The following is a 22,960-nucleotide window of genomic DNA, read 5'->3' as shown; positions in this document are numbered from 1 at the left end:
TACCAGCACCATACCCCTCTCCCTCACAACAGGCCCCTCCTACCAGCACCATACCCCTCTCCCTCGGTTCATGCATTAATATATATATATTTCCTGTTGCTTCCCTCACTCGGATCGGACCGGGTCTATACGGGGTCGGGTCTGGTTGTCTTCGGGTCTCCATATTTTAAAACACTATTTATTCGGGTCCAGGGAGGAAAGTCTCAGGTCCATTTCAGAGCCCAACTTTCTTTTGGCCAAGAGAAGAGCTCTAGCGGTCTTACCTCGTAGGTGGCCAGGCGGTCCAGGTAACACAGCAGCTTCAGTCTGCTCCGACACAACTCCTTCTGCTCCAGGGTCAACCTGCAGGACCACAAAACAACCACATGATGACCCCAGACGTTAAAATACAGTAGGGAGCATTTCATTCTGACCGGAAGTCAACCAATCATGACCACAGAGACTACGTTAAAATACAGTAGGGAGCATTTCATTCTGACCGGAAGTCAACCAATCATGACCACAGAGACTACGTTAAAATACAGTAGGGAGCATTTCATTCTGACCGGAAGTCAACCAATCATGACCACAGAGACTACATTAAAACACAGTAGGGAGCATTTCATTCTGACCGGAAGTCAACCACTCATGACTCCAGAGACTACGTTACTCTCAAATATCAATATGCCTTGCATACTGTTGTTCAGGCTAGTTTTCATTATCATTGTTTTGGTTTGCAATGGACCCTGTAGTTCCACTCTCCGTACCTCTGATACCCCCTTTGTCCCACCCCCCACACATGCGGTGACCTCACCCATTGAGACCAGCATGTCCAGAGATACAACCTCTCTTATCATCACCCAGTGCCTGGGCTTGCCTCCGCTGTACCCGCGCCCCTCCATACCCCTGTCTGCACATTATGCCCAGAATCTATTCTACCACGCCCATAAATCTGCTCCTTTTATTCTTTGTCCCCAACGCTCTAGGCGACCAGTTTTGATAGCCTTTAGCCGCACCCTCATCCTACTACTCCTCTGTTCCTCGGGTGATGTGGAGGTAAACCCAGGCCCTGCATGTCCCCAGTCACCCTCATTTGTTGACTTCTGCGATCGAAAAAGCCTTGGCCTCATGCATGTCAACATCAGAAGCCTCCTCCCTAAGTTTGCCTTACTCACCGCTTTAGCACACTCTGCCAATCCTGATGTCCTTGCCGTGTCCGAATCCTGGCTTAGGAAGGCCACCAAAAATTCTGAGATTTCCATACCCAACTATAACACTTTCCGTCAAGATAGAACTGCCAAAGGGGGAGGAGTTGCAATCTACTGCAGAGATAGCCTGCAAAGTTCTGTCATACTTTCCAGGTCTATGCCCAAACAGTTCGAACTTCTAATTTTAAAAATTAATCTCTCCAGAAATAAGTCTCTCACTGTTGCCGCCTGCTACCGACCCCCCTCAGCTCCCAGCTGTGCCCTGGACACCATCTGTGAATTGATCGCTCCCCATCTAGCTTCAGAGTTTGTTCTGTTAGGTGACCTAAACTGGGATATGCTTAACACCCCGGCAGTCCTACAATCCAAGCTTGATGCCCTCAATCTCACACAAATCATCAAGGAACCCACCAGGTACAACCCTAAATCCGTAAACATGGGCACCCTAATAGACATTATCCTGACCAACCTGCCCTCCAAATACACCTCTGCTGTCTTCAATCAAGATCTCAGTGATCACTGCCTCATTGCCTGTATCCGCCACGGGTCCGCGGTCAAACGACCACCCCTCATCACTGTCAAACGCTCCCTAAAACACTTCTGCGAGCAGGCCTTTCTAATCGACCTGGCCCGGGTACCCTGGAAGGATATTGACCTCATCCCGTCAGTTGAGGATGCCTGGTCATTCTTTAAATGTTACTTCCTCACCATATTAGACAAGCATGCTCCGTTCAAAAAATGCAGAACCAAGAACAGATATAGCCCTTGGTTCACTCCAGACCTGACTGCCCTCGACCAGCACAAAAACATCCTGTGGCGAACTGCAATAGCATCGAAGAGCCCCCGCGATATGCAACTGTTCAGGGAAGTCAGGAACCAATACACGCAGTCAGTCAGGAAAGCAAAGGCCAGCTTTTTCAAGCAGAAATTTGCATCCTGTAGCTCTAACTCCAAAAAGTTCTGGGATACTGTAAAGTCCATGGAGAACAAGAGCACCTCCTCCCAGCTGCCCACTGCACTGAGGCTAGGTAACACGGTCACCACCGATAAATCCGTGATAATCGAAGACTTCAACAAGCATTTCTCAATGGCTGGCCATGCCTTCCTCCTGGCGACTCCAACCTTGGCCAACAGCCCCGCCCCCTCCGCTGCTACTCGCCCAAGCCTCCCCAGCTTCTCCTTTACCCAAATCCAGATAGCAGATGTTCTGAAAGAGCTGGAAAACCTGGACCCATACAAATCAGCTGGGCTTGACAATCTGGACCCCCTATTTCTGAAACTGTCCGCCGCCATTGTCGCACCCCCTATTACCAGCCTGTTCAACCTCTCCTTCGTATCATCTGAGATCCCCAAGGATTGGAAAGCTGCCGCGGTCATCCCCCTCTTCAAAGGGGGAGACACCCTGGACCCAAACTGTTACAGACCTATATCCATCCTGCCCTGCCTATCTAAGGTCTTCGAAAGCCAAGTCAACAAACAGATCACTGACCATCTCGAATCCCACCGTACCTTCTCCGCTGTGCAATCCGGTTTCCGAGCCGGTCACGGGTGCACCTCAGCCACGCTCAAGGTACTAAACGACATCATAACCGCCATCGATAAAAGACATTACTGTGCAGCCGTCTTCATCGACCTGGCCAAGGCTTTCGACTCTGTCAATCACCATATTCTTATCGGCAGACTCAGTAGCCTCGGTTTTTCTAATGACTGCCTTGCCTGGTTCACCAACTACTTTGCAGACAGAGTTCAGTGTGTCAAATCGGAGGGCATGTTGTCCGGTCCTCTGGCAGTCTCTATGGGGGTACCACAGGGTTCAATTCTCGGGCCGACTCTTTTCTCTGTATACATCAATGATGTTGCTCTTGCTGCGGGCGATTCCCTGATCCACCTCTACGCAGACGACACCATTCTATATACTTCCGGCCCTTCCTTGGACACTGTGCTATCTAACCTCCAAACGAGCTTCAATGCCATACAACACTCCTTCCGTGGCCTCCAACTGCTCTTAAACGCTAGTAAAACCAAATGCATGCTTTTCAACCGTTCGCTGCCTGCACCCGCACGCCCGACTAGCATCACCACCCTGGACGGTTCCGACCTAGAATATGTGGACATCTATAAGTACCTAGGTGTCTGGCTAGACTGCAAACTCTCCTTCCAGACTCATATCAAACATCTCCAATCCAAAATCAAATCAAGAATCGGCTTTCTATTCCGCAACAAAGCCTCCTTCACTCACGCCGCCAAACTTACCCTAGTAAAACTGACTATCCTACCGATCCTCGACTTCGGCGATGTCATCTACAAAATAGCTTCCAACACTCTACTCAGCAAACTGGATGCAGTTTATCACAGTGCCATTCGTTTTGTTACTAAAGCACCTTATACGACCCACCACTGCGACCTGTATGCCCTAGTCGGCTGGCCCTCGCTACATGTTCGTCGTCAGACCCACTGGCTCCAGGTCATCTACAAGGCTATGCTAGGTAAAGTGCCGCCTTATCTCAGTTCACTGGTCACGATGGCTACACCCACCCGCAGCACGCGCTCCAGCAGGTGTATCTCACTGATCATCCCTAAAGCTAAAACCTCATTTGGACGCCTTTCCTTCCAGTTCTCTGCTGCCTGCGACTGGAACAAATTGCAAAAATCTCTGAAGTTGGAGACTTTTATCTCCCTCAACAACTTTAAAAATCTGCTATCCGAGCAGCTAACCGATCGCTGCAGCTGTACATAGTCCATCTGTAAACTACCCACCCAATTTACCTACCTCACCCCCCATACTGCTTTTATTTATTTACTTTTCTGCTCTTTTGCACACCAGTATCTCTTCTTGCACATGATCATCTGATGATTTATCACTCCAGTGTTAATCTGCTAAATTGTAATTATTCGATTTATTGCCTACCTCATGCCTTTTGCACACATTGTATATAGATTCTCTTTTTTTCTACCATGTTATTGACTTGTTTATTGTTTACTCCATGTGTAACTCTGTGTTGTCTGTTCACACTGCTATGCTTTATCTTGGCCAGGTCGCAGTTGCAAATGAGAACTTGTTCTCAACTAGCCTACCTGGTTAAATAAAGGTGAAATAAAATAAATAAAATAAAACACAGTAGGGAGCATTTCATTCTGACCGGAAGTCAACCAATCATGACCACAGAGACTACGTTAAAATACAGTAGGGAGCATTTCATTCTGACCGGCAGTCAACCACTCATGACTCCAGAGACTACGTTAAAATACAGTAGGGAGCATTTCATTCTGACCGGAAGTCAACCACTCATGACTCCAGAGACTACGTTAAAACACAGTAGGGAGCATTTCATTCTGACCGGAAGTCAACCAATCATGACTCCAGAGACTACGTTAAAACACAGTAGGGAGCATTTCATTCTGACCGGAAGTCAACCAATCATGACTCCAGAGACTACGTTAAAACACAGTAGGGAGCATTTCATTCTGACCGGAAGTCAACCAATCATGACCACAGAGACTACGTTAAAATACAGTAGGGAGCATTTCATTCTGACCGGAAGTCAACCAATCATGACCACAGAGACTACGTTAAAACACAGTAGGGAGCATTTCATTCTGACCGGAAGTCAACCAATCATGACCACAGAGACTACGTTAAAACACAGTAGGGAGCATTTCATTCTGACCGGAAGTCAACCAATCATGACTCCAGAGACTACGTTAAAACACAGTAGGGAGCATTTCATTCTGACCGGAAGTCAACCAATCATGACCACAGAGACTACGTTAAAATACAGTAGGGAGCATTTCATTCTGACCGGAAGTCAACCAATCATGACCACAGAGACTACGTTAAAATACAGTAGGGAGCATTTCATTCTGACCGGAAGTCAACCAATCATGACCACAGAGACTACGTTAAAATACAGTAGGGAGCATTTCATTCTGACCGGAAGTCAACCAATCATGACCACAGAGACTACGTTAAAATACAGTAGGGAGCATTTCATTCTGACCGGAAGTCAACCACTCATGACTCCAGAGACTACGTTAAAATACAGTAGGGAGCATTTCATTCTGACCGGAAGTCAACCACTCATGACTCCAGAGACTACGTTAAAATACAGTAGGGAGCATTTCATTCTGACCGGAAGTCAACCACTCATGACCACAGAGACTACGTTAAAATACAGTAGGGAGCATTTCATTCTGACCGGAAGTCAACCACTCATGACTCCAGAGACTACGTTAAAATACAGTAGGGAGCATTTCATTCTGACCGGAAGTCAACCACTCATGACTCCAGAGACTCGAACATTATAGGGTGTTCACGCATAAAAACAACACACTGGTCATTACTGTAGTAAACACTAGGTTTGGACAGGTTCCAGCTTTCATACTATTTCTGTACCAGACAGCGTCGCTAGCGGTGACCGCGCCGTCGTTAGCGGTGACCGCGCCGTCGTTAGCGGTGACCGCGCCGTCGTTAGCGGTGACCGCGCCGTCGTTAGCGGTGATCGCGCCGTCGTTAGCGGTGATCGCGCCGTCGTTAGCGGTGATCGCGCCGTCGTTAGCGGTGACCGCGCCGTCGCTAGCGGTGACTGCGCAGTAAGCTGACTGAGCAGTAAAAATTTACTAAGTAGTAGGCATTGACGATGTCGTGTCTTGTCTATCCTAAATGTGATGACGATGGTTTTATCAAATCGATTAACTGTTTAATTATTACGATGATTCAATTACACATGTAACAATTAACAGCAATTTTGGGGAACCACGGAAAACGTTTGCTTAGTGAGAACCCGTTTTCTGAATGAACTCTTAAAGATATAAATCACATTTCAGTCATTCATTAATTGTTCTATTAGTCTCGTTCTGAATGTCGAACCCTAGCATAAATGATGAATCAGCGATATACAAATTGGCTTAATTATATATTTACTAACTAACCACACAGAATTACACACAAACAGAATAGGTTACACATTGATTACTACATACTGCAATAAAAAGTCCCTAGTGGACTACACCAATATGATGGAAAGGGAGGGGCATGTAAGAAAGAGCGGGAGAAAAGACAAAAGGACTTCACAGCTGATAACTATGCCCATGGAAATGCTAATACTTTGCACGTGAACGGCCACTCATTCGAAAAGAATTGTAATAAACTCTGCAAAAAAATGTAACGTCCTCTCACTGTCAACTGCGTTTATTTTCAGCACACTTAACATGTGTAAATATTTGTATGAACATAACAAGATTCAACAACTGAGACATAAACTGAACAAGTTCCACAGACATGTGACTAACAGAAATGGAATAATGTGTCCCTGAACAAAGTGGGGGGTCAAAATCAAAAGTAACAGTCAGTATCTGGTGTGGCCACCAGCTGCATTAAGTACTGCAGTGCATCTCCTCCTCATGGACCGCACCAGATTTGCCAGTTCTTGCTGTGAGATGTTACTCCAATCTTCCACCAAGGCACCTGCAAGTTCCCAGATATTTCTCGGGGGAAATGGCCCTAGCCCTCATCCTCCGATCCAACAGGTCCCAGACGTGCTCGATGGGATTGAGATCCGGGCTCTTCGCTGGCCATAGCAGAACACTGACATTCCTGTCTTGCAGGAAATCACGCACAGAACAAGCAGTATGACTGGTGGCATTGTCATGCTGGAGGGTCATGTCAGGATGAGCCTGCAGGAAGGGTACCACATCTTGGCCAGGTCGCAGTTGTAAATGAGAACGTGTTCTCAACTAGCCTACCTGGTTAAATAAAGGTGAAATTTAAAAAAATTGTTGTCTCTGTTGAAATCGCCAGTCCGTCTAGGGAGTAATTCGACAGAAAGTCTCTGTTGTGTCTGTTAGAATGGATCTTCCAGATGTATCAATGGTCGTTGTATAGGGAGATGTGCTTCAGAATGGATCTTTTCAAAGTACTATAGTCGAGGTTACTAGAATAGATACTTTAAAAAGGTATCTATAGGGTTGAGGAAATTGTTCTTCCTCTTCCTCGGTCGAGTTTCCTGGGCTAACAGTATTTAAACAGCTGCAGACTGAATGTTTCTGTGTAGTCTTCTTCACTCGAGAGTTAGAGGATCTTACTATTTCCTAGGATTGTAGTCTTTAAACCATTTCAACATGTAGCTACAGTACAGCTCTCTGGTCTATAGAGTAGTAACCATTTCAACATGTAGCTACAGTATAGCTCTCTGGTCTATAGAGTAGTAACCATTTCAACATGTAGCTACAGTACAGCTCTCTGGTCTATAGAGTAGTAACCATTTCAACATGTTGCTACAGTATAGCTCTCTGGTCTATAGAGTAGTAACCATTTCAACATGTAGCTACAGTACAGCTCTCTGGTCTATAGAGTAGTAACCATTTCAACATGTAGCTACAGTACAGCTCTCTGGTCTATAGAGTAGTAACCATTTCAACATGTAGCTACAGTATAGCTCTCTGGTCTATAGAGTAGTAACCATTTCAACATGTAGCTACAGTATAGCTCTCTGGTCTATAGAGTAGTAACCATTTCAACATGTAGCTACAGTACAGCTCTCTGGTCTATAGAGTAGTAACCATTTCAACATGTAGCTACAGTATAGCTCTCTGGTCTATAGAGTAGTAACCATTTCAACATGTAGCTACAGTACAGCTCTCTGGTCTATAGAGGAGTAACCATTTCAACATGTAGCTACAGTACAGCTCTCTGGTCTATAGAGTAGTAACCATTTCAACATGTAGCTACAGTACAGCTCTCTGGTCTATAGAGTAGTAACCATTTCAACATGTAGCTACAGTATAGCTCTCTGGTCTATAGAGTAGTAACCATTTCAACATGTAGCTACAGTACAGCTCTCTGGTCTATAGAGTAGTAACCATTTCAACATGTAGCTACAGTACAGCTCTCTGGTCTATAGAGTAGTAACCATTTCAACATGTAGCTACAGTACAGCTCTCTGGTCTATAGAGTAGTAACCATTTCAACATGTAGCTACAGTACAGCTCTCTGGTCTATAGAGTAGTAACCATTTCAACATGTAGCTACAGTACAGCTCTCTGGTCTATAGAGGAGTAACCATTTCAACATGTAGCTACAGTACAGCTCTCTGGTCTATAGAGGAGTAACCATTTCAACATGTAGCTACAGTACAGCTCTCTGGTCTATAGAGTAGTAACCATTTCAACATGTAGCTACAGTATAGCTCTCTGGTCTATAGAGTAGTAACCATTTCAACATGTAGCTACAGTATAGCTCTCTGGTCTATAGAGTAGTAACCATTTCAACATGTAGCTACAGTACAGCTCTCTGGTCTATAGAGTAGTAACCATTTCAACATGTAGCTACAGTACAGCTCTCTGGTCTATAGAGTAGTAACCATTTCAACATGTAGCTACAGTACAGCTCTCTGGTCTATAGAGTAGTAACCATTTCAACATGTAGCTACAGTACAGCTCTCTGGTCTATAGAGTAGTAACCATTTCAACATGTAGCTACAGTACAGCTCTCTGGTCTATAGAGTAGTAACCATTTCAACATGTAGCTACAGTACAGCTCTCTGGTCTATAGAGTAGTAACCATTTCAACATGTAGCTACAGTATAGCTCTCTGGTCTATAGAGTAGTAACCATTTCAACATGTAGCTACAGTACAGCTCTCTGGTCTATAGAGTAGTAACCATTTCAACATGTAGCTACAGTACAGCTCTCTGGTCTATAGAGTAGTAACCATTTCAACATGTAGCTACAGTACAGCTCTCTGGTCTATAGAGTAGTAACCATTTCAACATGTAGCTACAGTACAGCTCTCTGGTCTATAGAGGAGTAACCATTTCAACATGTTGCTACAGTATAGCTCTCTGGTCTATAGAGTAGTAACCATTTCAACATGTAGCTACAGTACAGCTCTCTGGTCTATAGAGTAGTAACCATTTCAACATGTAGCTACAGTACAGCTCTCTGGTCTATAGAGTAGTAACCATTTCAACATGTAGCTACAGTACAGCTCTCTGGTCTATAGAGTAGTAACCATTTCAACATGTAGCTACAGTACAGCTCTCTGGTCTATAGAGTAGTAACCATTTCAACATGTAGCTACAGTACAGCTCTCTGGTCTATAGAGTAGTAACCATTTCAACATGTAGCTACAGTACAGCTCTCTGGTCTATAGAGTAGTAACCATTTCAACATGTAGCTACAGTACAGCTCTCTGGTCTATAGAGTAGTAACCATTTCAACATGTAGCTACAGTACAGCTCTCTGGTCTATAGAGTAGTAACCATTTCAACATGTAGCTACAGTACAGCTCTCTGGTCTATAGAGTAGTAACCATTTCAACATGTAGCTACAGTACAGCTCTCTGGTCTATAGAGTAGTAACCATTTCAACATGTAGCTACAGTACAGCTCTCTGGTCTATAGAGTAGTAACCATTTCAACATGTAGCTACAGTACAGCTCTCTGGTCTATAGAGGAGTAACCATTTCAACATGTAGCTACAGTACAGCTCTCTGGTCTATAGAGTAGTAACCATTTCAACATGTAGCTACAGTATAGCTCTCTGGTCTATAGAGTAGTAACCATTTCAACATGTAGCTACAGTACAGCTCTCTGGTCTATAGAGGAGTAACCATTTCAACATGTAGCTACAGTACAGCTCTCTGGTCTATAGAGTAGTAACCATTTCAACATGTAGCTACAGTACAGCTCTCTGGTCTATAGAGTAGTAACCATTTCAACATGTAGCTACAGTACAGCTCTCTGGTCTATAGAGGAGTAACCATTTCAACATGTAGCTACAGTACAGCTCTCTGGTCTATAGAGTAGTAACCATTTCAACATGTAGCTACAGTACAGCTCTCTGGTCTATAGAGTAGTAACCATTTCAACATGTAGCTACAGTACAGCTCTCTGGTCTATAGAGTAGTAACCATTTCAACATGTAGCTACAGTACAGCTCTCTGGTCTATAGAGTAGTAACCATTTCAACATGTAGCTACAGTACAGCTCTCTGGTCTATAGAGTAGTAACCATTTCAACATGTAGCTACAGTACAGCTCTCTGGTCTATAGAGTAGTAACCATTTAGTAGTAAGCATTGTAAGCACGGTGACACCAGAGCTGCACTAGTGTATACACCCTTATGTTGTACTAGGGAAATGGTGTTAGCTGGGGGCTGACAGTGATGACTAGTGAAGAGCAGAATCAACAAGCATCATCCAGACGCTATGTGAGAAGGTGTTAACGGTCACAGTTAGCCATTGTTACGTAAATGACAGCTGAAAAGTACCAGTGGCCTGGCTTTGGCCCCTGGTGAGAATAGGACCTCCGGAGACATGGCCCGGTGAGACACGGGCGCCGGTCCGCGTAGACGGAAACAGAAGTCCGGTCCGCGTAATCTGATCCTTTTAGGTAAATCACAGGAGGTAAATCCTGTATGGAAACAGAGATGCAGGAGACATAAAGCCTGTCAGAAGAGAAGTGCTGATGTAGCATTAGGTCCACCTTGTCCATTAAAATGCATCCTAGGTCAGCACTCCTACTGGAAAACACTTTACGATACAAGCCCAGAGTACCACAACATTCTTAGTACCCTATACCGTGCACTACTGTTGTCCAGGGGCCCTTCAGACACGGTTTAATGTAGGCAGACTGGAAACCACATACGCACAAGCACACACACGTTGTGTCTCAAAGCTATCAGATCAGCAACTTATTACAATCTGATGGCTGTTTCTTCATCTCTGTGGAGATATTACAGAATCAAAGGGACACTGAACAACACAAACAGGTAGTGGTAGAGATAGGGGTAAACGTAGTGGTAGAGATAGGGGTAGGGGTAAAGGTAGTGGTAGAGATAGGGGTAAACGTAGTGATAGGGGTAGGGGTAAAGGTAGTGGTAGATAGGGGTAAACGTAGTGGTAGAGATAGGGGTAGGGGTAAAGGTAGTGGTAGAGATAGGGGTAAAGGTAGTGGTAGAGATAGGGGTAAATGTAGTGGTAGAGATAGGGGTAAATGTAGTGATAGGGGTAAATGTAGTGATAGGGGTAAACGTAGAGATAGGGGTAAACGTAGAGATAGGGGTAAATGTAGTGGTAGGGGTAAATGTAGTGGTAGGGGTAAATGTAGTGGTAGAGATAGGGGTAAATGTAGTGATAGGGGTAAATGTAGTGATAGGGGTAAATGTAGTGATAGGGGTAAACGTAGTGATAGGGGTAAATGTAGTGATAGGGGTAAATGTAGTGGTAGAGATAGGGGTAGAGATAGGGGTAAATGTAGTGGTAGAGATAGGGGTAAATGTAGTGGTAGAGATAGGGGTAAAGGTAGTGGTAGAGATAGGGGTAAATGTAGTGGTAGAGATAGGGGTAAACGTAGTGGTAGGGGTAAATGTAGTGATAGGGGTAAAGGTAGTGGTAGAGATAGGGGTAAATGTAGTGGTAGAGATAGGGGTAAATGTAGGGGTAGAGATAGGGGTAAACGTAGAGATAGAGATAGGGGTAAACGTAGGGGTAGAGATAGGGGTAAACGTAGTGGTAGAGATAGGGGTAGGGGTAAATGTAGTGGTAGATATAGGGGTAAACGTAGAGATAGGGGTAAATGTAGTGGTAGATATAGGGGTAAACGTAGAGATAGGGGTAAACGTAGAGATAGGGGTAAATGTAGTGGTAGGGGTAAATGTAGTGGTAGGGGTAAATGTAGTGGTAGAGATAGGGGTAAATGTAGTGATAGGGGTAAATGTAGTGATAGGGGTAAATGTAGTGATAGGGGTAAACGTAGTGATAGGGGTAAATGTAGTGATAGGGGTAAATGTAGAGATAGGGGTAAATGTAGTGATAGGGGTAAATGTAGTGGTAGAGATAGGGGTAAATGTAGTGATAGGGGTAAATGTAGTGGTAGAGATAGGGGTAGAGATAGGGGTAAATGTAGTGGTAGAGATAGGGGTAAATGTAGTGGTAGAGATAGGGGTAAAGGTAGTGGTAGAGATAGGGGTAAATGTAGTGGTAGAGATAGGGGTAAACGTAGTGGTAGAGATAGGGGTAAACGTAGTGGTAGAGATAGGGGTAAATGTAGTGTTAGGGGTAAACGTAGAGATAGGGGTAAAGGTAGTGGTAGAGATAGGGGTAAATGTAGTGGTAGAGATAGGGGTAAACGTAGTGGTAGGGGTAAAAGTAGAGATAGGGGTAAAGGTAGTGGTAGAGGTAAACGTAGAGATAGGGGTAAAGGTAGTGGTAGAGAGTGGTAAACGTAGTGGTAGAGATAGGGGTAAATGTAGTGGTAGAGATAGGGGTAAACGTAGTGGTAGGGGTAAACGTAGAGATAGGGGTAAATGTAGTGGTAGAGATAGGGGTAAATGTAGTGGTAGAGATAGGGGTAAATGTAGTGGTAGAGATAGGGGTAAAGGTAGTAGGTAGGGGTAAAGGTAGTGGTAGAGATAGGGGTAAAGGTAGTGGTAGAGATAGGGGTAAACGTAGAGATAGGGGTAAATGTAGTGGTAGAGATAGGGGTAAACGTAGTGGTAGAGATAGAGGTAAACGTAGTGGTAGAGATAGGGGTAGGGGTAAAAGTAGTGGTAGAGATAGGGGTAAACGTAGTGGTAGTGGTAGAGATAGGGGTAAACGTAGTGGTAGAGATAGGGGTAGGGGTAAACGTAGTGGTAGAGATAGGGGAAGGGGTAAAGGTAGTGGTAGAGATAGGGGTAAACGTAGTGGTAGAGATAGAGGTAGGGGTAAACGTAGTGGTAGAGATAGGGGTAAATGTAGGGGTAGAGATAGAGATAGGGGTAAACGTAGTGGTAGAGATAGGGGTAAACGTAGTGGTAGAGGTAGGGGTAAACATAGTGTTAGAGATAGAGGTAAACGTAGTGGTAGAGATAGGGGTAGGGGTAAATGTAGTGGTAGATATAGGGGTAAACGTAGAGATAGGGGTAAATGTAGTGATAGGGGTAAAGGTAGTGGTAGAGACAGGGGTAAACGTAGTGGTAGAGATAGGGGTAGGGGTAAATGTAGTGGTAGATATAGGGGTAAACGTAGAGATAGGGGTAAACGTAGTGTTAGGGGTAAAGGTAGTGGTAGAGATAGGGGTAAAGGTAGTGGTAGAGATAGGGGTAAAGGTAGTGGTAGAGATAGGGGTAAATGTAGTGGTAGAGATAGGGGTAAATGTAGTGGTAGAGATAGGGGTAAAAGTAGAGATAGGGGTAAACGTAGTGGTAGAGATAGAGGTAAACGTAGTGGTAGAGATAGGGGTAGGGGTAAAGGTAGTGGTAGAGATAGAGATAGGGGTAAAGGTAGTGGTAGAGATAGGGGTAAAGGTAGTGGTAGAGATAGGGGTAAACGTAGTGGTAGAGATAGAGGTAAACGTAGTGGTAGAGATAGGGGTAGGGGTAAAGGTAGTGGTAGAGATAGAGATAGGGGTAAAGGTAGTGGTAGAGATAGGGGTAAAGGTAGTGGTAGAGATAGGGGTAAACGTAGTGGTAGAGATAGGGGTAAACGTAGTGGTAGAGATAGGGGTAAACGTAGTGGTAGAGATAGGGGTAAACGTAGTGGTAGAGATAGGGGTAAACGTAGTGATAGAGATAGGGGTAAACGTAGTGGTAGAGATAGGGGTAAACGTAGTGGTAGAGATAGGGGTAAACGTAGTGGTAGAGATAGGGGTAAACGTAGTGGTAGAGATAGGGGTAAACGTAGTGGTAGAGATAGGGGTAAACGTAGTGGTAGAGATAGGGGTAGGAGTAGAGATAGGGGTAGGAGTAGAGATAGGGGTAAATGTAGGGGTAGAGATAGGGGTAAAGGTAGTGGTAGAGATAGGGGTAAACGTAGTGGTAGAGATAGGGGTAAAGGTAGTGGTAGAGATAGGGGTAAAGGTAGTGGTAGAGATAGGGGTAAATGTAGTGGTAGAGATAGGGGTAAACGTAGTGGTAGGGGTAAAAGTAGAGATAGGGGTAAAGGTAGTGGTAGAGGTAAACGTAGAGATAGGGGTAAAGGTAGTGGTAGAGATAGTGGTAAACGTAGTGGTAGAGATAGGGGTAAACGTAGTGGTAGAGATAGGGGTAAACGTAGAGATAGGGGTAAATGTAGTGGTAGAGATAGGGGTAAATGTAGTGGTAGAGATAGGGGTAAATGTAGTGGTAGAGATAGGGGTAAAGGTAGTGGTAGAGATAGGGGTAAAGGTAGTGGTAGAGATAGGGGTAAAGGTAGTGGTAGAGATAGGGGTAAATGTAGTGGTAGAGATAGGGGTAAACGTAGTGGTAGAGATAGAGGTAAACGTAGTGGTAGAGATAGGGGTAGGGGTAAAGGTAGTGGTAGAGATAGGGGTAAACGTAGTGGTAGTGGTAGAGATAGGGGTAAACGTAGTGGTAGAGATAGGGGTAGGGGTAAACGTAGTGGTAGAGATAGGGGAAGGGGTAAAGGTAGTGGTAGAGATAGGGGTAAACGTAGTGGTAGAGATAGAGGTAGGGGTAAACGTAGTGGTAGAGATAGGGGTAAACGTAGTGGTAGAGATAGGGGTAAATGTAGGGGTAGAGATAGAGATAGGGGTAAACGTAGTGGTAGAGATAGGGGTAAACGTAGTGGTAGAGGTAGGGGTAAACATAGTGTTAGAGATAGAGGTAAACGTAGTGGTAGAGATAGGGGTAGGGGTAAATGTAGTGTTAGATATAGGGGTAAACGTAGAGATAGGGGTAAATGTAGTGATAGGGGTAAAGGTAGTGGTAGAGATAGGGGTAAACGTAGTGTTAGGGGTAAAGGTAGTGGTAGAGATAGGGGTAAAGGTAGTGGTAGAGATAGGGGTAAAGGTATTGGTAGAGATAGGGGTAAATGTAGTGGTAGAGATAGGGGTAAATGTAGTGGTAGAGATAGGGGTAAAAGTAGAGATAGGGGTAAACGTAGTGGTAGAGATAGGGGTAGGGGTAAAGGTAGTGGTAGAGATAGAGATAGGGGTAAAGGTAGTGGTAGAGATAGGGGTAAACGTAGTGGTAGAGATAGGGGTAAACGTAGTGGTAGAGATAGGGGTAAACGTAGTGGTAGAGATAGGGGTAAACGTAGTGGTAGAGATAGGGGTAAACGTAGTGGTAGAGATAGGGGTAAACGTAGTGGTAGAGATAGGGGTAAACGTAGTGGTAGAGATAGGGGTAAACGTAGTGGTAGAGATAGGGGTAAACGTAGTGGTAGAGATAGGGGTAAACGTAGTGGTAGAGATAGGGGTAAACGTAGTGGTAGAGATAGGGGTAAACGTAGTGGTAGAGATAGGGGTAGGAGTAGAGATAGGGGTAAATGTAGGGGTAGAGATAGGGGTAAAGGTAGTGGTAGAGATAGGGGTAAACGTAGTGGTAGAGATAGGGGTAAACGTAGTGGTAGAGATAGGGGTAAACGTAGTGGTAGAGATAGGGGTAAACGTAGGGGTAGAGATAGGGGTAAATGTAGTGGCAGAGATAGGGGTAAACATAGTGGTAGAGATAGGGGTAAACGTAGTGGTAGAGATAGGGGTAAACGTAGAGATAGGGGTAAACGTAGTGGTAGAGATAGAGGTAAACGTAGTGGTAGAGATAGGGGTAGGGGTAAAGGTAGTGGTAGAGATAGAGATAGGGGTAAAGGTAGTGGTAGAGATAGGGGTAAAGGTAGTGGTAGAGATAGGGGTAAAGGTAGTGGTAGAGATAGGGGTAAACGTAGTGGTAGAGATAGGGGTAAACGTAGTGGTAGAGATAGGGGTAAACGTAGTGGTAGAGATAGGGGTAAACGTAGTGGTAGAGATAGGGGTAAACGTAGTGGTAGAGATAGGGGTAAACGTAGTGGTAGAGATAGGGGTAAACGTAGTGATAGAGATAGGGGTAAACGTAGTGGTAGAGATAGGGGTAAACGTAGTGGTAGAGATAGGGGTAATTGTAGTGGTAGAGATAGGGGTAAACGTAGTGGTAGAGATAGGGGTAAATGTAGTGGTAGAGATAGGGGTAAACGTAGTGGTAGAGATAGGGGTAGGAGTAGAGATAGGGGTAAATGTAGGGGTAGAGATAGGGGTAAAGGTAGTGGTAGAGATAGGGGTAAACGTAGTGGTAGAGATAGGGGTAAACGTAGTGGTAGAGATAGGGGTAAACGTAGTGGTAGAGATAGAGGTAAACGTAGGGGTAGAGATAGGGGTAAATGTAGTGGCAGAGATAGGGGTAAACATAGTGGTAGAGATAGGGGTAAACGTAGTGGTAGAGATAGGGGTAGGAGTAGAGATAGGGGTAAATGTAGGGGTAGAGATAGGGGTAAAGGTAGTGGTAGAGATAGGGGTAAACGTAGTGGTAGAGATAGGGGTAAACGTAGTGGTAGAGATAGGGGTAAACGTAGTGGTAGAGATAGAGGTAAACGTAGGGGTAGAGATAGGGGTAAATGTAGTGGCAGAGATAGGGGTAAACATAGTGGTAGAGATAGGGGTAAACGTAGTGGTAGAGATAGGGGTAAACGTAGTGGTAGAGATAGGGGTAAATGTAGGGGTAGAGATAGGGGTATGGGTACAGGTGGGGTTAGGGGTTAGGGGTAGGGGTACAGGTTTTGAAGTGTCTGTCCTTTATCTAGGAGATAGCTCAGGGAATAACTTGTAGGTTTTGGTAGACAGAAGGTGCTCTTTGGTAAAAGGGGTCAATTGGTCATCAAAAAGAAAGGAGGACTAAGGCCCTCTTCATATGATTCATTAAAATACCTTTATTTGTATGGCATGTTCAGTGGATACAAAGTTTCAAACCTCTGACACGTTTCAGCTGCCTTTCGTCCAGGGAATATTAAAAAATGTTTTGACACATTTAACCCCTTTTCACATGGCATAAAACTACCTCCCATAAATTGTTTAAACTGGTACCGGGTTACCTTCAAACGAGTCCCGTGAGACTTGTGGAGGTCTCAGAGCAAGACGGACAATAGTAACATCATGTTCGTGTGAATCTACCCTTTCCATAGAGGGGTTACATTACGTCCCCGACGCTACAGACCTTTTGGTGAGAAGAGGGATTTTCAGGATGTCTCATTGGTCGGACAAACACAGCTGTCGCTCATCCACCTCCCAACACAGCTGTCGCTCATCCACCTCCCAACACAGCTGTCGCTCATCCACCTCCCAACACAGCTGTCGCTCATCCACCTCCCAACACAGCTGTACCTCATCCACCTCCCAACACAGCTGTCGCTCATCCACCTCCCAACACAGCTGTCGCTCATCCACCTCCCAACACAGCTGTCGCTCATCCACCTCCCAACACAGCTGTCGCTCATCCACCTCCCAACACAGCTGTACCTCATCCACCTCCCAACACAGCTGTAGGTCATCCACCTCCCAACTCAGCTGTAGGTCATCCACCTCCCAACACAGCTGTCACTCATCCACCTCCCAACACAGCTGTATGTCATCCACCTCCCAACACAGCTGTCGCTCATCCACCTCCCAACACTGCTGTCGCTCATCCACCTCCCAACACTGCTGTCGCTCATCCACCTCCCAACACTGCTGTCGCTCATCCACCTCCCAACACTGCTGTCGCTCATCCACCTCCCAACACTGCTGTCGCTCATCCACCTCCCAACACTGCTGTCGCTCATCCACCTCCCAACACTGCTGTCGCTCATCCACCTCCCAACACTGCTGTCGCTCATCCACCTCCCAACACAGCTGTCGCTCATCCACCTCCCAACACAGCTGTCGCTCATCCACCTCCCAACACAGCTGTAGCTCATCCACCTCCCAACACAGCTGTAGGTCATCCACCTCCCAACACAGCTGTAGGTCATCCACCTCCCAACTCAGCTGTAGGTCATCCACCTCCCAACACAGCTGTCGCTCATCCACCTCCCAACACAGCTGTCGCTCATCCACCTCCCAACTCAGCTGTATGTCATCCACCTCCCAACACAGCTGTCGCTCATCCACCTCCCAACACTGCTGTCGCTCATCCACCTCCCAACACTGCTGTCGCTCATCCACCTCCCAACACTGCTGTCGCTCATCCACCTCCCAACACTGCTGTCGCTCATCCACCTCCCAACACTGCTGTCGCTCATCCACCTCCCAACACTGCTGTCGCTCATCCACCTCCCAACACTGCTGTCGCTCATCCACCTCCCAACACTGCTGTCGCTCATCCACCTCCCAACACTGCTGTCGCTCATCCACCTCCCAACACTGCTGTCGCTCATCCACCTCCCAACACTGCTGTCGCTCATCCACCTCCCAACACAGCTGTCGCTCATCCACCTCCCAACACAGCTGTCGCTCATCCACCTCCCAACACTGCTGTCGCTCATCCACCTCCCAACACTGCTGTCGCTCATCCACCTCCCAACACAGCTGTACCTCATCCACCTCCCAACACAGCTGTCGCTCATCCACCTCCCAACACTGCTGTCGCTCATCCACCTCCCAACACTGCTGTCGCTCATCCACCTCCCAACACTGCTGTCGCTCATCCACCTCCCAACACAGCTGTCGCTCATCCACCTCCCAACACAGCTGTCGCTCATCCACCTCCCAACACAGCTGTCGCTCATCCACCTCCCAACACAGCTGTCGCTCATCCACCTCCCAACACAGCTGTCGCTCATCCACCTCCCAACACAGCTGTCGCTCATCCACCTCCCAACACAGCTGTCGCTCATCCACCTCCCAACACAGCTGTCGCTCATCCACCTCCCAACACAGCTGTCGCTCATCCACCTCCCAACACAGCTGTACCTCATCCACCTCCCAACACAGCTGTCGCTCATCCACCTCCCAACACAGACGCTGAAGGATTAAAGTCACGTATTTTGATGGTGATTTTCCCCCCATTATGTTACTTAGTCTATTGACACACCGGTGCATCAGTCTAACAGTTAGAGTTTAATGGCTGTGATACGAGACAGCTGGAGGATGGATCAACAACACTGTAGTTACTCCGCAATACTAAACTAAATGGCAGAGTGAAAAGAAGGAAGTCTGTACAGAATAAAAATAGTACATCCTGTTTGCAACAAAGCAATAATGTAAAATTGCAAAAAATGTGTCCTGAATAGAACGCATGGTGGTGGCTGCATCATGTTATTGGTACGCTTGTCATCGGCAAGGACTGGGGAGTTTTTCAGGATAAAAAAGAAAGGAATCCTAGAGGAAAACCTGGTTGTCTGCATTCCAACAGACACTGGGAGACAAATTCACCTTTCAGCAGGACAATAACCTAAAACACAAGGCTAAATCTACACTGGAGTTACTTACCAAGATGACATTGAATGTTCCTGAGTGGCCTAGTTACAGTTTTGACTTAAATAGGCTTGAAAATCTCTGGCAAGACCTGAAAACGGCTCTAGCAATGATCAACAACCAACTTCGCAGAGCTTGAATCATTTTTTAAAGAATACATGTGCAAATATTGTACAATCCAGGTGAGGAAAGCTCTTAGAGACTTACCCAGAAACACTCACGTATTGTGAATACTTATATAAATTAGATATTTCTGTATTTAACTTTCTGAAATTAGCCCCCCCCCCCCAAAAAAAAAGTAATTATTGTCTTCACTTTGTCATTACGGGGGTACTGTGTGTAAGAGGCTGTAACACAACACAATGTGGTCATGGGATCTGGGGGTCTGAATACTTTCTGAAGGCTCTGTACAACTATGTTATATGATTTATGAACGTCAAGGAAATATCAGATGGACTTTATTCAGTCGAGAGACTATTTCCAAACTAGTGAAGCTTGCCGTTTGTCAATCCAAGCACAGTAAGCCGATGTGCCAGCACTTTATGAAAAGACCATAAATGGAATGTGCCGGAAAACAATAGGCGGATGAGGATTTGGACACATCGTTAAACACATTTTACCAGAATTAAAAATGGACTCATAGACGATGAAGGAGTCTCTCTCTCTCTCTCTCTCTCTCTCTCTCTCTCTCTCTCTCTCTCTCTCTCTCTCTCTCTCTCTCTCTCTCTCTCTCTCTCTCTCTCTCTCTCTCTCTCTCTCTCTCTCTCTCTCTCTCTCTCTCTCTCTCTCTCTCTCTCTCTCTCTCTCTCTCTCTCTCTCTCTCTCTCTCTCTCTCTCTCTCTCTCTCTCTCTCTCTCTCTCTCTCTCTCTCTCTCTCTCTCTCTCTCTCTCTCTCTCTCTCTCTCTCTCTCTCAAGAAATCCCACTGCAACCACAACACACACACACACACACACACACACACACACACACACACACACACACACACACACACACACACACACACACACACACACACACACACACACACACACACACACACACACACACACACACACACACACTTGTCAAACCAACAGTTTCCCGGTCATCGCTGGCTTTGTGACTGATAGATCGCTAGGAGAGGAGTATCAATCATTCTAGCGGGAAAGGGCGAGACAAACTTTATGACCAAGCGAAAAGTAGCATAGTTCATTTAAGGGGATAAAGTATGAATCTGAAAATGAGTGTGTAATCGTCTGTATAGCGGCCAGCCGGCGCTGCTCGTGGTAAACACTGGTAGTGTTGTCCTGTCGTCGACTGAATATATCCGTCCTAATTAGCATGTCATTAGTAGGTTCTAACCACAGTACAGACCGTCATTATAGCTCTACAGGAAGTAAAACAACTACGGAACCCTGACCGACTAGTCATTATAGCTCTACAGGAAGTAAAACAACTACGGAACCCTGACCGACTAGTCATTATAGCTCTACAGGAAGTAAAACAACTACGGAACCCTGACCGACCAGTCGGCCAACTGGCCGGCCCGGCTGACTGGTGGCAGACCGGCTGACTGACAGACCGGCTGGTTGACAGACCGGCTGACTGACAGACCGGCTGACTGACAGACCGGCTGACTGACAGACCGGCTGACTGACAGACCGGCTGACTGACAGACCGGCTGGTTGACAGACCGGCTGGCTGACAGACCGGCTGGTTGACAGACCGGCTGGTTGACAGACCGGCTAGTTGACAGACCGGCTAGTTGACAGACCGGCTGGTTGACAGACCGGGCTGGTTGACAGACCGGCTAGTTGACAGACCGGCTGGCTGACAGACCGGCTGGTTGACTGGGGTTCTGACCTGCTGAAGTCGACCCTGGCCAGTAGCTCCCGTCTCTTCCGGCTCTCCTTCTCTCTCTTTAACTCCATCTCTTTTTCTGCAGACAGGAAGTCTTCGTACGGAGCGTCATCGACGTCAAGGTCACCTGATAGGATGAACCTACAGAGGGGGAGGGGCGTCTTTAGAACTGTTGTGAACGGTGGTTTTATAAACTAACAGTGATGAATATTCTATCAGGTGTTTGAGCACGGCAGATATAAACTAACAGTAATACAGTACCAGTCAAAAGTTGACACCTACTCATTCAGGGTTTTTCTTTATTTTTACTATTTTCTACATTGTAGAATAATAGTGAAGACATTAAAACTATGAAATAACACATATGGAATCATGTAGTAACCAAAAAAGTGTTAAACAAATAAAAATATATTTTATATTTGAGATTCTTCAAAGTAGCCACCATTTGCCTCCTTGATGACAGCTTTGCACACTCTTGGCATTCTCTCAACCAGCTTCATGAGGTAATCACCTGGAATGCATTACAATTAACAGGTGTGCCTTGCTTGAAAGTTAATTTGTGGAATTTCTTTCCTACTTTAATGCGTTTGAGCCAATCAGTTGTGTTGTGACAAGGTAGGGGTGGTATACAGAAGATAGTCCTATTTGGTAAAAGACCAAGTCCATATTATGGTAAGAACTACTCAAATAAGCAAAGAGAAACGACAGTCCATCATTACTTTAAGACATGAAGGTCAGTCAATACGGAATGAGTAGTTGTGTCCAACCTTTTGACTGGTACGTTCTACGTAAAGGCATTGTGCTATCCAGTATCATTATAGTCAACAGGAAGTGGTGTGTACGTAAAGGCATTGTGCTATCCAGTATCATTATAGTCAAAAAGGAAGTGGTACTGTACGTAAAGGCATTGTGCTATCCAGTATCATTATAGTCAAACAGGAAGTGGTGTGTACGTAAAGGCATTGTGCTATCCAGTATCATTATAGTCAAACAGGAAGTGGTGTGTACGTAAAGGCGTTGTGCTATCCAGTATCATTATAGTCAAAAAGGAAGTGGTACTGTACGTAAAGGCATTGTGCTATCCAGTATCATTATAGTCAAACAGGAAGTGGTGTGTACGTAAAGGCATTGTGCTTTCCAGTACCATTATAGTCAACAGGAAGTGGTGTGTGCGTACCTGCCGCCGTCCTCTCTGTTCCCGATAGCGATGAGGGCCTCCAGATCTGTCCCCTTCAGCCCGTACTGCAACAGCTCCTTAGCAGCGTCCACGTTCTCCGGGACGCGCTCAACACACTCATGGAGAACCCACGACCGCTTATGGATCTTACTCTACACACACACAGACGGAGAGACAGGCAGAGACAGAGAGACAGAGAGACAGAGAGACAGGCAGACAGGCAGAGACAGACAGGCAGAGACAGACAGTCAGAGAGAGACAGGCAGAGAGAGACAGGGACAGACAGGCAGGCAGGCAGACAGACAGGCAGAGACAGGCAGGCAGGCAGGCAGGCAGAGAGACAGACAGACAGGCAGGCAGAGACAGACAGACAGATAGGGGGAGAGACAGATTGTTCTAATATGTACACAATAGAAATACTATCATAACTATTGACACACATTGTGGGAGAGAGAGTGTACCAGGTAGAGAGAGAGAGTGTGTGTGTGTGTGTGTGTGTGTGTGTGTGTGTGTGTGTGTGTGTGTGTGTGTGTGTGTGTGTGTGTGTGTGTGTGTGTGTGTGTGTGTGTGTGTGTGTGTG

The 22,960-nt window shown here is 45.8% G+C and overlaps 1 protein-coding gene across 1 annotated transcript in view; it reads right to left on the bottom strand.

The window, feature by feature from the left end:
- The window catches only part of nbas (NBAS subunit of NRZ tethering complex), a 400,078-nt gene that overhangs the window by 334,381 nt on the left and 42,737 nt on the right, over positions 1-22,960 (bottom strand). Inside the window, exons 17-19 of the mRNA XM_071412456.1 lie at positions 22,381-22,532; positions 21,207-21,344; positions 264-342 (exon numbers count right to left, since the gene is read on the bottom strand). Coding sequence (XP_071268557.1) covers positions 264-342; positions 21,207-21,344; positions 22,381-22,532 — 369 coding nt within the window. The remainder of the gene's footprint in view (positions 1-263; positions 343-21,206; positions 21,345-22,380; positions 22,533-22,960) is intronic.

The sequence above is a fragment of the Salvelinus alpinus genome, chromosome 8 (genome assembly GCF_045679555.1).
Source record: "Salvelinus alpinus chromosome 8, SLU_Salpinus.1, whole genome shotgun sequence".
Taxonomy (NCBI): domain Eukaryota; kingdom Metazoa; phylum Chordata; class Actinopteri; order Salmoniformes; family Salmonidae; genus Salvelinus; species Salvelinus alpinus.
This window is presented reverse-complemented; position numbering and strand designations above follow the sequence as displayed.